Below are 13000 nucleotides of genomic sequence, written 5' to 3'. Positions count from 1 at the left end.
AGGAAATGACCAAACTTCTCATGTTTGAGTAGTAACCCTACCCTGGGAACCCAGCAAAGGAAGTGACCCACATGTATTTACTGAAACTAAGCAAATGTATGAGCAGTTAAATATTCACCATTAATGTTTTTTGGGTTTTTTTTCTGTAGAAGTTTTCAGGGGCCTCTACTTTACTCCTGAGCATACCTCTCTGATCACATAGTGAGCAAAGCAACTGGTCTTGTGAAAGTCACCATAACCACCACATGACCACATCCAACAGCAAAGTCTTGGTCCTCCTCTACCTTGCTCGAGGGCCATTTGATCACTCTGAATGAGGTCCCCTCTAATAGCATACTCTCTTGCAGATGCCAGGCTGACTGAGCTCTATCAGTCTGCTTTTCAAGGTCTTATGTTATCTTCTGATCTCAAATGTGGAAAGTGTCAGCCATCAGTCCTCTGTCCTGTCTGTCCTCTCTGCTTATGCTCATTCTCTAGGCAATGGATATGTGACTTTTCATTTACTGGTAGCTTCTAGATTAGCATCCCCAAACAGCACACCCCTATACAACCTACTTAATATCTTCACATGGGTAAATAATAAGCAGCACTATCATAATATTTTCAAAACAGATCATTCCTTCTTCTAAATCTCTTCTTGAGATTTCTCCCATTTCAGTCAACACTCCATCTGCCAAGCAGCTTAGGCTAAAACTCCTGGTAATTAATTGGGTGGTAGAAACAGTTAAATGCTGCTTCTGAACATGTGGCCATGTGACCATGCCCTGGCCAGGGAGAAGGTAAGCAATGCTACACGAAACTTTCTGATCTTGTCTTTCAGGGAGAAGAGCATTTCCTGGCTTCCCCCTCAATCCCTGCTTGGGTCTGAAATGCAGGTTCCTCACAAGAGCTGGGCAGCTAACCTGGACTACAAGTTGATGCCTATGAAGGATACTGGGCACAAAACAGTCAATTTGTCCCTTAGTAACTGTGGGGTTACTCAGTAAATCAGCTCTCAACTGCCTGCCGAGGCTTCTATCTTGTTTAAGACATTATTATTTTGGATCTCTCCATAGGAGCAGGAGTAAGATTAACATCCTAAGTAATACATAGTATATGGAAGACCTGGAAGTCATCAACCTTAGAACAGAATATAAATATGTGATGTGGGCTGGATTAGCCTGGCCACACATTCTGCAAGATGGCTGATAACCCTAATTAACCTGAGACATCTTGAAATGCAATCTGCATGCCAATCATGGCCAGTAAATCCAGGAAAAGTGGTTAAATAATTCAGAATGTTTACTGGCTTCATGCATTTTTTTTTTAAGTTCCTGGGGTTTGAACATAGGGTCTTATACTTGCTAAACTGTTCTACCCCAGAGCCACTGCTACTCTGCTGGCTCTTTTTTGGCACAGAGTCTCATTTTATGCTTAGGCCACCTGGCTTGTATTCCTATCCAGGATGATATGCACATACTACCAGGCCCAGTCATTAGTTGAAATGGAGTCTGTCAAAATTCTTTTGCTTAGGCTGTCCTGGAACTGCTATCCCCCATCTCTGCCTCCCAAGTAGCTAGGGCTACAGGCTTGAGCCACTATGCAGCTGCTTCGTGTCACTTTAAGGAAAAAGTCCCACAAGCATGTGGCCAGTTCAAGCTACAGCTTGCAAATCTGCAGGCAGAGATAAAAGAGAAATATAGATCTGCCTGAGGAATGTCCATGGTCTGTCTGCAATTTAAGTTTACTCAGTCTGGTAATTAGGGGCTAAGCAGAGGTGAAAAAGCCAACTCCTTCAGCAACCAGCAGGAAGCAAGCTAGAACTGCTCAAGCTCAGGAAGGGGACATTCTCTAGTACCAGCCTGCTTCTCACTGCCCAGAAGAAAAGAGAGACAGAGGCACTCATCAGAGGGTAAGAGGGCCTGGGACATGTGGATGCTTCCAAGAGACCAGAACCAAGGCTGCTAACTGGGCTAAGTGAGGAAGCCATACCACTGGTGAGCAAGAAGTCTCCAAACTCATCTAGGCAGGAGCTGACAATAGCCACAGAGCATGGAGAGCATGCATTCCCCTTTCTCCTTCTTCCAAATGGGAGTCTGTACTGTCCTATCCTAACCCACTACACCATATTAGGGAGCTGTGTTTAATCTAAAGGTTCTTGGACTGTGTATCCCCACATTTTGTTCTCCCAGCTGAAGTAGGGCTGTCTCCCTCAGGGGCCAGTTTCAGGGCTGAGAAGGAGGGCTTAGAAAGAAAGATATACTGTCCTACTTTTCCAATAAGACAACTTTCAAGTGAACAAATGGCTACTCAGTATGAAAGTCTTTCATTTCTCAGCCTTCCCAATAAGTAGCTTTGGCTAGATGACTTAGGTTTGGCCAATGAGAGATATATATCTGTATAACTTCCAGCCTAGGCCATGAAATACGGGCATGACACACATACCCCTTCTCCACCTTCCTCTCTTCTCTGGCTATATGCAAACACACATGGACCAACAGATAGAAGCTATGTGTTAGGGAAACTGGTCCAAGACAGACAGTAGCTGGGCCTCTAATGAGTACTGAGCTGCCATACTAGCCTCAGACTTCTATTTAGAGAGAAATAAACACATCATTTGGCTTAAGCAACTATTTCACATCTCTGTGTTTTAACAACTCAACAATAGCTTGATTCACCATTGTCAACTCTACTCTCACACTCCACCATCCAACCCATCACCCAATCTTACTGGCTCTCCTCACAAAATATCTGAGCATCAAGTATCCTTCTTTCCTTCTGTCTCTGGCTAGTGGCCCCACATCATCTCTCAATGGGACTGCAATGGTCTCCTAACCTTTCGTATTCCTTCTTTCCCACTTAATTAATCTCTTCACAGCAGTCAGAATGGTTCTTTTAGAACATAAATAAGAGTGTAAATCTCACGAGGGCAGAGATTTGTCTATTTTGTTTATTGGTATACCCCTGTAGTCTTGGAACAATGCTGGGCACAAATTGTATTACATAAAATATAATGGCATAGGTTGTGAGCTGCACTATTATTTTAGAAAATATATACTGCCCATTAACTACAACAAAAATGCCTTAACAATAGACAGGGACAGAGTAACAATATGTAACACCAGGCTTTCCTTGTTTTAAAATGTTGTTCTGTACCGGGCACCGGTGGCTCACACCTGTAATCCTAGCTACTCAGTAGGCTGAGATCTGAGGATCCATGGTTCAAAGCCAGCCCGGGAAGGAAAGTCCGTGAGACTCTTACCTCTAATTAACCACTCAGAAAACTGGAAGTGGCACTGTGGCTCAAGTGGTAGAGTGCTTGCCTTGAGCTGAAGCGCTCAGGGACAGTCCAATATTCAGACTTTCCTGACACTGCTTGATGTGAAAGGCAATCCTCATTGTGGCGTGACACAGCTTCATTCAACTGTGGATTTCTGCCTTTCCAAAACTCTAATGTACTTGGTTATTACTGCCTTGCAGTAAAACATGGAATTGTGGTCATGTTCCCAACAACAAACATTTTCTTTGCTAATATCAAATTGACACCCACTGCCATTGCTCTCCTTCTCTGCATAAAAAAAAAAAATAGCTGCTTTCATTGCTGAATCAAAGAGTAATTTTTCTGAAGACACTTAAAATGGCAACTAAACTGAAACCCTATTATAGCACTCAACAAAGAAGCAATAAGGTAAACAAGTATAACCAGGTTAAAACATAAGCAGGAAGTGACAACTGTGTCACAACCCAAACTAGTCAACAATAATTACAACCAGGTTTGGTCTACAATAAAAATAAATAAAGCATCTCATTCAAAGGTATTAAATGGGAAGAGAAGGCAGGAACTGAAATAAGAAAACCCAGTAGCTTTTTGCTGGAAGAATGTTTAATTTCAGGTCTACACAGTATCCCGAGCATGCCCTGGCCTCCTAATTCTCCCTGAATGGGTCAAGAATGCATCTACTTGAAGATATGCCATACTAGGTTTTCCCAGAATGAGGAAACATTCATACCCTAGACAGATCAGTAATATCCCTTAAATTCTTTTCAAAACACACCTCTTAAGCAGAGCAGTGGTTAAGCAGACAAGTGGTACACACCTGTAGTCCCAGCTACTTAGGAGGCTCAGATGGGATGATCAACTTGAGCTCAGGGGTTCAAGATCAGTGTGGATATCATAGCATGACCGTATCTCAAACTTCAAAAAAACAAAAAACCCTGCCACTTCCTAATACTACACAAACTACATACCCAGTAGCTTTGCCTACTTATCACCAAAAGATATCTGATAAGCACCTTCATTGATCCACCTCTAGCACTGCAGCAAAGCTCAACACAGGCGGGCTCAAGTGGACGTGCAAGTAAACTGTAAACATGGTGCCCACAGGCGGACATCCCCTCTAGATATGCAGGCTATGTGCTCTGCAGGAGCTGGAGCCTTCCTGCCTTCCTCCCACACAGAGCTCAGAACTATTTGATGTGCTCTACTCTCAGTCATAACAACTAGAGAATAAAAGTCCGCTGTGCTTCCTCTTTCCATCGCTCTTGCTCAAGGAGGCAAGTTCTGGAGGCCTTTTAGTAAACTGATGAAGAACTCTGGAGCCAGACTCCAGATTAGAATCTATGGTTCCATCACTCCCTTGTAGGTCTTTCAGTAAATTAATTTCTATTAGCCTCAAGTTTCTTACCTGTAAAATGAAGATGGTAATACCAGCCTTGCTCAACAAGTGCCTAACTAAGTGCTTAGCATGTTCTACAAATTCAGTAGGGTTCTGCTAATATCAAGATGGTTCTGTCTTTTCTCTAAAATGAATGAAAGAGGGCTGGGAAGGTGGCTCAGTGGTAGAGTGCTTGCCTTGTATGCATGAGGCCCTGGGTTCGATGCCTCAGCACCACATAAGCAAAAAGAAAAAAGCCGGAAGTGGTGCTGTAGCTGAAGTAGTAGAGCGCTAGCCTTGAGCTGAAGAGCTGAGGGACAGCGCCCAGGCCCAGAGTTCAGGCCCCATGACCAGACCGAAAAAATAATAAATAAAATAAAATGAATGAAAGAAGTAAAAAGGGGACCTGGGATACTACACTCAAACTCTTCCAGGCTTGAGCAAGATTATTTCCAATTGTCAAGTGGGGAGTAGGGAGTATCTACTATGCTGGGGAAAGGCCTAAGCCTATCACAAGGACAGAAAAGGTTAAAGAGATGAAGATGGCAGAACAGAAAGGCCAGAATAGAGCCCAGCTCAGGTGGCTCATGCCTGTAATCCTAGCTACTCAGGAGGCTGAAATTTGAGGATTACAGTTCGAAGCCACCCCAGGAAGGAAAGTCTGTAAGACTCATCTCCATTAAACCACTCACAAAACCAGAAGTGGAGCTGTGGTTCATGTGGTAGAGTGCTAGCCTTGAGCTGAAGAGCTCAAGGACAGAGCCCAGGTCCAGAGTTTAAGCCCCACACCCTCTTCCCCCCCAAAAAAGGCCAGAATAGGGTTCTTCAGGCTGGTTCATCTTTTCAATGATCCAGAGCAAAACACCTGCCCAATGTCTAGAATTTTTTATCCAATTTCAATCCATCCTTGTTCCAAACTTGAAACTGAGAAGTCACCTTTTCTCTTTCACATCAGATCATCAGAGAACAGAATTATTTGGAGTCCTCAATAATCTTGTGTCTGTCTCTTACTTCCATTCCCACAGTCATGGCCACAGTTGGTGGGACTCCACTGGCTACCTCCTGCTTAGTCACAGACTGCCAATGGGTCTTCCAGTCCACAGCCACCTTCCTGTAATCCACTGTCTACATCCTTCTAGTCATCTTCCTAAGCCATTCATATCTTACAGAGGCTTCTTCCAGACTTACAAGCAAAGTTCAAACTCCTAAGCTTTCTAACAGCCCTCAAGATCTGGTGCCTCCATTCTTGCAGGCAAACTCCCAAGCTCCTACCCCACCACTGGTGCTGTTCCTGAGACACCATCACAGATTACTTTTCCTCCAACCTTCACTAAGTCACTGCCCCAGCAGGGGCACCTTATTCTTCGTGTCCTGTGCATACCTTCACAACAGCACTTGGCACAAATTGTCACTTTAGATTACTATCTAAAATTACATTAAACCCCAATTAAATTATAATTTCCTGAAATGCTATGGAGTGAGCTATTTGAGGCCAGTAGTGTGTTTGTGTGAGAGAAAGACAGAAAGACAGACAGACAGACAAACGGGCAGACACAGAGAGTCATTTCCAACAAGAGGTGAGCACATCATGAATGCTTTAGCTTAAAACATCACTTTGGGCCAGGCCTGGTGGCTCACGCCTGTAATCCTAGCTACTCAGGGGGCTGAGATCTGAGGACCCAGGTTTAAAGCCAGCCTGGGCCAGGAAAGTCTGTAAGACTCTTTTATTTTTGGGGGGTCCGGTCGTGGGGCCTGAACTCTGGGCCCGGGTGCGGTCCCTCAGCTCTTCAGCTCAAGGATAGCGCTCTACCACTTGAGCCACAGAGCCACTTCCAGCTTTTTTCTTTTTGCTTATGTGGTGCTGAGGAATCGAACCCAGGGCCTCAGGCATGCAAGGCAAGTGCTCTACCACTGAGCCACCTTCCCAGCCCTGAGAGACTCTTATCTCCAATAAACCACTCACAAAATTAAAAGTGACACTGGTTCTAAGTGGTAGAGCACTAGCCTTGAGCTGAAGAGCTAAGGGACAGCGCCCAGGCCCAGCCACCAGAGGACTGACAAAAAAATAAAATAAAACAAAACAAAACAAAACATCACTTTAGGGGAAAACTACCCATATCAAGAAGGGTGGGTCATGCTTGTTCAGACTTCTCTAAAGAGATGTATGTGCCCCCCCCCCCCCAGCCCTTTAGCTTTGCATTTTGTTTCTAGACCTCAGGATCTTTCTCACTTTACCCTGAGCTCTCAGAATCCTCCCATCTCTGCCTCCCAAGTACCATGACGGTCATGTACCACCATGGATACTTATATAGACCTATGATAAATTTACAGCAGTTGTTAAATTGTGAAAATGGACCTACAATCAAGAGCCCTTGGTCTGAATTCTAACCCTGTCACTTTTAAATCAGGTCACCACTTAATCTAAATCTCAGTTTCTTACCTGTAAAATAAGTGATATAGACTTGCTTGACTGCACTGCCCTACTAAATGAGATAGGCTGTACAGGTGCCTGGCAAAATAAAGGTTCCTAAGGCTATAAAGGTCAATAGTTTTCCACTTACAAAACACTCTAAATCTATAGACTTGGGATGGAGGGAGTATGTCATGTTTGAAGGCAGCCTGGGCTAATCAGCAAGAAAAAAGAAAGAACAGGAAAGAAAAAAATTCAAGGTCACATATTCTGCATTTGGGAATGAATACTGTACATTCTTCTAAAACCTTGACCACACCCTAAATCCTAGCCAGTCATCCTGCAGAAGAAGTAGGTCATAAAGATTTGAAAGAAGAGAAAAAAAAAAGAGAGAGAAAAACATTTCAACACAATCTCACCACCACTGTTGGAAAACAGTTTAAAATGCTTGCCCTAGTTAGAGCATCATCTTGGTAGATAACAACAACATGTGAGTAAGCTACAGAATGAAGATAATGTAAATGATGATGCCCTGGAATGTAGGTTCCTAAAGAGCCTGAACTTAAGTCACAGATCTTCTGGATGGAACAAAGAACTTACAGTAACATACTACATAAATAACAAATGGCAATAAGGGTCAAAAATTCTATTTCAAAGCACAAGAGAATAAAGTAAAAGAATTCAAGATGCTGTATGACAGCTATCAAAAAATGCCTACATGTAAAATCTTCTAAAGCAACTAGTCTGGTTAGACCAGTCTTTATTTTTCATAGGTTGTATTTGCAAATATTTTCATTTTGTTAAAATATGAAACTGTCGGGCTGGGAAGGTGGCTCAGTGGTAGAGCGCTTGCCTTGCAAGCATGAAGCCCTGGGTTCAATTCCTCAGCACCACATAAGCAAAAAGAAAAAAGCTGGAATTAGTGCTGTGGCTCAAGTGGTAGAGCACTAGCCTTGAGCTGAAGAGCTGAGGGACAGTGCCCAGGCCCAGAGTTCAGGCCCCACGACCAGACCCAAAAAAAAAAAAAAAAAAAATGAAACTGTCTTACCTCATTTCCCAACTTAAGAGTGAGATCAGTGTCATCCCTGTTTTAGTCCTGAAATGTTTGCTTGAACTTTCACAAAAGAAATGTATTTTTTTAAACCAGATCATTATCACCTACCACATCTATGACACAAATTTTCATCAACAGAGTAATAACACAAAGACAAAAGCTTTGGAAACTAAACCCTTAGTTAAAGAAATGGGACTTAAATAAAACTCGCATGTGCACAAGCGCATGTGTATATACACACACACACACACACACACACACACACACACACACACACACACACACACACACACGAGATTTTTTTTTCAAAAAACACAATATGTTCTAGAGTCTAATTAGAAGAAAATGACCAGTCATTGTACTGTCCTTTTGTACTCAGACCAACCAATTTGTTAAAAATGACTTTATACTTACATTACTGAATTTAATTTCTCACATTCATTTTTAGTACTCTGCTGATATGGGGAAAAGCTCCTTTATTTCTTCCACAAAGGTTATATGTGCCATGTAAGGTCACACAACAAAGTTGTACCGTCCTTAAAGACTGGATGGACATGTTTCAGATTATACAGTATCGCAGTCTGTATATATTATTGGTCTGAAAACAATTTCTTGGTGAAAATTTCGTTAAGTAAGAACCAGACAATTTAAAAATCAAGAAAAAAGTAATTTCTAAGAGTAAAGGACAACAGAAAAACAGACTCTGCCTTTTAATTTCGAATGAAATAAAAAAAAGAGATGAGGGAAGTGCTTTTAAAAACTACATAAAAACTACATAAAACAAAGTGCTCCTAGGAAATCTCTTAATATCTCCTTAAAGAAACTATTCAGTATTTTCCTAATTTAAGATTACATATTTGAAGAGAATCAAGTCAGTAAAATAAAATGAGCAATCCTGACTTTCCAGAAACCTAGTACCACAATCGACAAAATTATGTTAGCTTTCACTCCTGACCCTTTACCCACCACTTGCATGCCCAATCCCTGGAGAATTTTAGTGACTGAGTAAGCACACAGGACTCTAGCGAAAAATAGAGCACTGGTAGTCTTACAGTACAACACAACCTGATGGATGAGTACTTTCATAATGCTGCAGAGGAAGTTTAAACCAACCAAAGGAAAAAATGAGGAGGTAGGGTGAATGGGGCCAGCTAGCAAGAGTCTCCCAGTTTGTAAAAAGGCAGGGAAAAGTCAGTAGAATCACAGGAAATTCCTTGTCCTCTACTTGCCACTGCTTTTAGGACAATCTTATTAAAAATAAATAAAAATTCTTACAACCTCAAGATTTGTATGGCTCCTTTCAGAAATGAAAACAAGAGAGTTTATGAAGTTATTTTCTTCCATTTGCTTCCTGTTCAATCTCTGCTACAGCAAAAAAAAAAAAGGTAAGTTTTTCAAAAGGAGGGAAAAATAGGAAAAGGCATAAAGAAAGAAAGGAATACCAGATGTCATTGTCTCTTAAAATCACTACCATTTCCCTGGAATCCTCTAAACTACTTGAGAAAAGACAACACTTTGTCAAATATCAAAGAACATGTCTGTAAAGCCACCTCCCAAAGACAAAGGTATGTTGTTTAATTAACTTACACAATGAAATGGCCCTACATATTTGGGGTTTCAAACATTCTGATTCTTCCCCAAATCTCCAAATTCCCAAAGACAGACAGACAGACACACAGACAGACACACAGACACACTCTTAAGCTATAATCTAAATCCAATCTCTTTGACTTGAATGCCTTAAGAAAGAACACCTCAGACCCTAAGAACGCTCGACAACCAAGTGGAGTTCGGAATGCAGAGAGAAGGCAAGGGAATAAAAGAGAATATAACCAGAGACCCTCTGCGGGAGTCATTTTATTCTTGGGGGGGAAAAAAAAGAAAATGTCACCTCCATTCCTTCTTCAAACCCAAAGCCCAGCACCACTGGTGCAATACCTTCCCCGGTTAAAGCGCCAAAGAGTTGCCAACTAACCCCCTCAAGGTGTCCCTCCCCCGGCTCACCTCGTCAGCGCTGAGCTCCTCCATCGCTTTCCTCTTAATGGTGAAAGGCGTTAGGGAGAGAGATCCTTCGGTTCTCGAGACCAGGGCGGGAGCAAGGAGAGTGGAAGGTGTCTGTCTATCAAGCTGTCTGGTCCCCCGTATGGGGGAGGTTTCAGAATTGCATAGTCAGAGGTTAAAAAAAAGAAGAAGAAGAAGAACACGAGGCACTGGATTGCCTTTGCTTCTGTCGCTCCAAGCGCCCCAGAGACTCCTACGGCTGCTCTGGCCCCGGGCAGCCCCCTCGGGCCGCCGCCGCCGCCGCCGCCGCCGCCGCCACGGGGTTACCTCACGGCGCCGCCACTTACAGCCCACCGCTTCCCGGGCTACCCCGACCCGGCAGCGCGGTCCCTAACTCGTCTCCGGCCCCCAACGTGCTGGGTCGCCCTGGTGGAGGCGCGGCAGCGGCGTGTGTCCAGGCAGAGCCCGCTTCCCTCCCGACCCTCGGCCCCCGGCGGGAACAGCCCGGCCGGCCGAGAGGATGCCCTGAGGTAAGACGACCTCCCGGTCGCTCCCGTGGAGGCTCGGCGCGGTCCCGTGGAGCCCCTCCCCTCTAAAAGCAGTCCGGACACGCCCCTCCTCCACGTTGGAGGCCGGGGAGGGGGGAGGGGAGGGTGGGACTGGCGAAGCTATCGCTGGAAGCGTAAGTCCTCCTACCCCTCCACCCCTACTCTTACCCCCTCGCCCCACCAAGTATTATTCATCAAAACAACAGGGCGGCCATCTTTGAAAGGGATCACGTGACCCCGCTGAGGAGGCGGGGCTCCTGGCTTCGGGACGCGATAGCCAATAGGCAACGGGCGTCGCGCCGCCGATTTCCTCTTTCCTGCGTCTTTTCCCCGCCCCCTGCTCCTCCCCTCCCACGCAGCAGCGTCGTGCGGAGGGGGTGGGGCGAAAGGGACCGCCACGGGCGGGGGGCGGAGTGGGGCGTTGCCGGGGCGTTGTCGTGGCAACCGCGCCAGGGCAGTGGGCGGGGCCCTGGGTGCAAGTAGGGTAGCCCTGGGAAGGACCGCGCCATCCCGTAAGATGCGCCTGCAGGGGGCGCGCTCTCGCACCCTGGATTCCCGCGGCGCCTCCGTTGTTCCCAGACGGTGTCTGCGGTCTAGTGACGTGGAGCCCTGAAACCCACCGCCGCTGAAACCAAGCAACAGAAAACTGCAGTGTCGCTTTTTCTGCACTCTGCTGATTGCTCTTATGCTGCAAAACTGCTATGATCCTCTGCACCCCTCGCCCCCAGGAAAGACCACGGCAGAAAATTAACACAGGAACTTTCATACGTTTTACTTAGACTTTAAAAAATGAATATGGATGAAATTTGAAGGTAAAACTGAATGAGAGACACAAATAGCTGCCGAATATGAACAGCATTTGAAAAAAATCAACCTTCAACAGATGTGAATGTAAATATTTTAGAACACACAAAGCTAAATTGAGCCAAGTAACTTTACCATGAAATTACAGGTTCTGCCATAGAGAATGGCATGGTTTGCTGAGCCATAATCTTGTTTTTGAGACAGCCTTGCTCTATAGCCCAGGCTGGCCTTGAACTCACTGTTGTAGGCTGTAATGGTTTTGCCACTTGGTATCCTCTCAGCCTCCTGAGTGAGAAGATTACAGGCATGTGCCACCACAGTGGGCAACAAAAGCATGATCTTAACAGTTTCATTCCAGCACTAAAAGAGTTAAAATTTATTTGCTACGTGCTTAAAATAGGAACCTGACTAGTAGATATGCTTGGAATCTGTGAGTAAAATTACACCACTGCTGGCTTTGCATGTTATCTGCTTTCCAGGAAAGGAATTCTGTGCAAGCCAGAATGTGGACTCCTGATGTCATTAATGTTAAGACCTTCAATTCTTTTTAAACATCATTATTGCCATAAAATTTCATGCCAAGCAATTCTTCCGTTTCAAGTGTACAGTTGTTGGAAACACACAACCCTCTGGGGTCAGAAAATAAATAAACAGATTTTGTCAAAGCAGTTTACTTCTGCATAGATGGGTAGACTGCCATTACTTTCCCCAGAGCTAGGCAGGCACAGTGGGCAAGGTGGTCTGCTTAGTTTTTATCCTAAGCCAAAGGGTGAAGTCCTTTCTTGTTGCTAAAATGTCAAATTCACAATTTGATTGATTGATTGATTGACTGAAATTAGAAAGGACTCTAACCATTAATGAAAGATCCCTAGTGGGAGGAGGCTGTCATTTTGGAGGCAAAGGTGCATATTCCTCTCATGGCTGGTTGGGAACAGGGCTGCTGACAGATCCAGTAGAAGGAGGTTGGGAAGGTCCCTGGAAAGTTCCCACTTAATGGGTGAAGGGGCAGGGCTTATTATTTAACTCCAGTGGTAGAGTCATATCCTTTTTTTTTTTTTTTCCTGTCATGGGGCCTGAACTCTGGGCCTGGGTGCTGTCCCCTCAGCTCTTCAGCTCAAGGCTAGCACTCTACCACTTGAGCCACAGCACCACTTCTGGCTTTTTCTGCTTATGTGGTGCTGAGGAATCAAACCCAGGGCCTCATGCATTCGAGGCAAGTACTCTACCACTGAACCACCTTCCAGCATGAATCATATCCTTGATATGGCTATCTGGTTACAAACAACATACATGATAGTTCCACTTAAAATTAAGAAGAACATAATTTCAGGAAATATCAGTACCAGGACATATCAGTACAGAATGACAACTGATTACAAGATGTAGATATTTTAGTTGGACAGAGAAGATTGCTTTTCCTCAAATAGTGATTTTCAGATAGCCAAAGAATTCTTCAACCATCATTGCTAATTCCAAAACTTCATTATCCTCAAAAAAATCCTCCCCCCTACCCATAAACCTTCAGACCTTCATCTCTCTTCACCTCCCA

General features: G+C 44.3%; 1 protein-coding gene across 1 annotated transcript in view; it reads right to left on the bottom strand.

The window, feature by feature from the left end:
• Ube4b (ubiquitination factor E4B) overlaps positions 1–10483 on the bottom strand; it is a 115303-nt gene extending 104820 nt beyond the window's left edge. The window contains exon 1 of the mRNA XM_070037313.1: positions 10103–10483. Within this exon, the coding sequence (XP_069893414.1) occupies positions 10103–10126 (24 nt within the window). The 5' untranslated portion in view covers positions 10127–10483. The remainder of the gene's footprint in view (positions 1–10102) is intronic.
• Between the last annotated feature and the right edge of the window lie 2517 nt (positions 10484–13000).

The sequence above is a fragment of the Dipodomys merriami genome, unplaced genomic scaffold (genome assembly GCF_024711535.1).
Source record: "Dipodomys merriami isolate MVZ:Mamm:240054 unplaced genomic scaffold, mDipMer1.0.p SCAF_28, whole genome shotgun sequence".
In the NCBI taxonomy this organism is placed as follows: Eukaryota; Metazoa; Chordata; class Mammalia; order Rodentia; family Heteromyidae; genus Dipodomys; species Dipodomys merriami.
The sequence above is the reverse complement of the archived record's forward strand: the minus strand, read 5'-3'. Positions and strand labels throughout refer to the sequence as shown.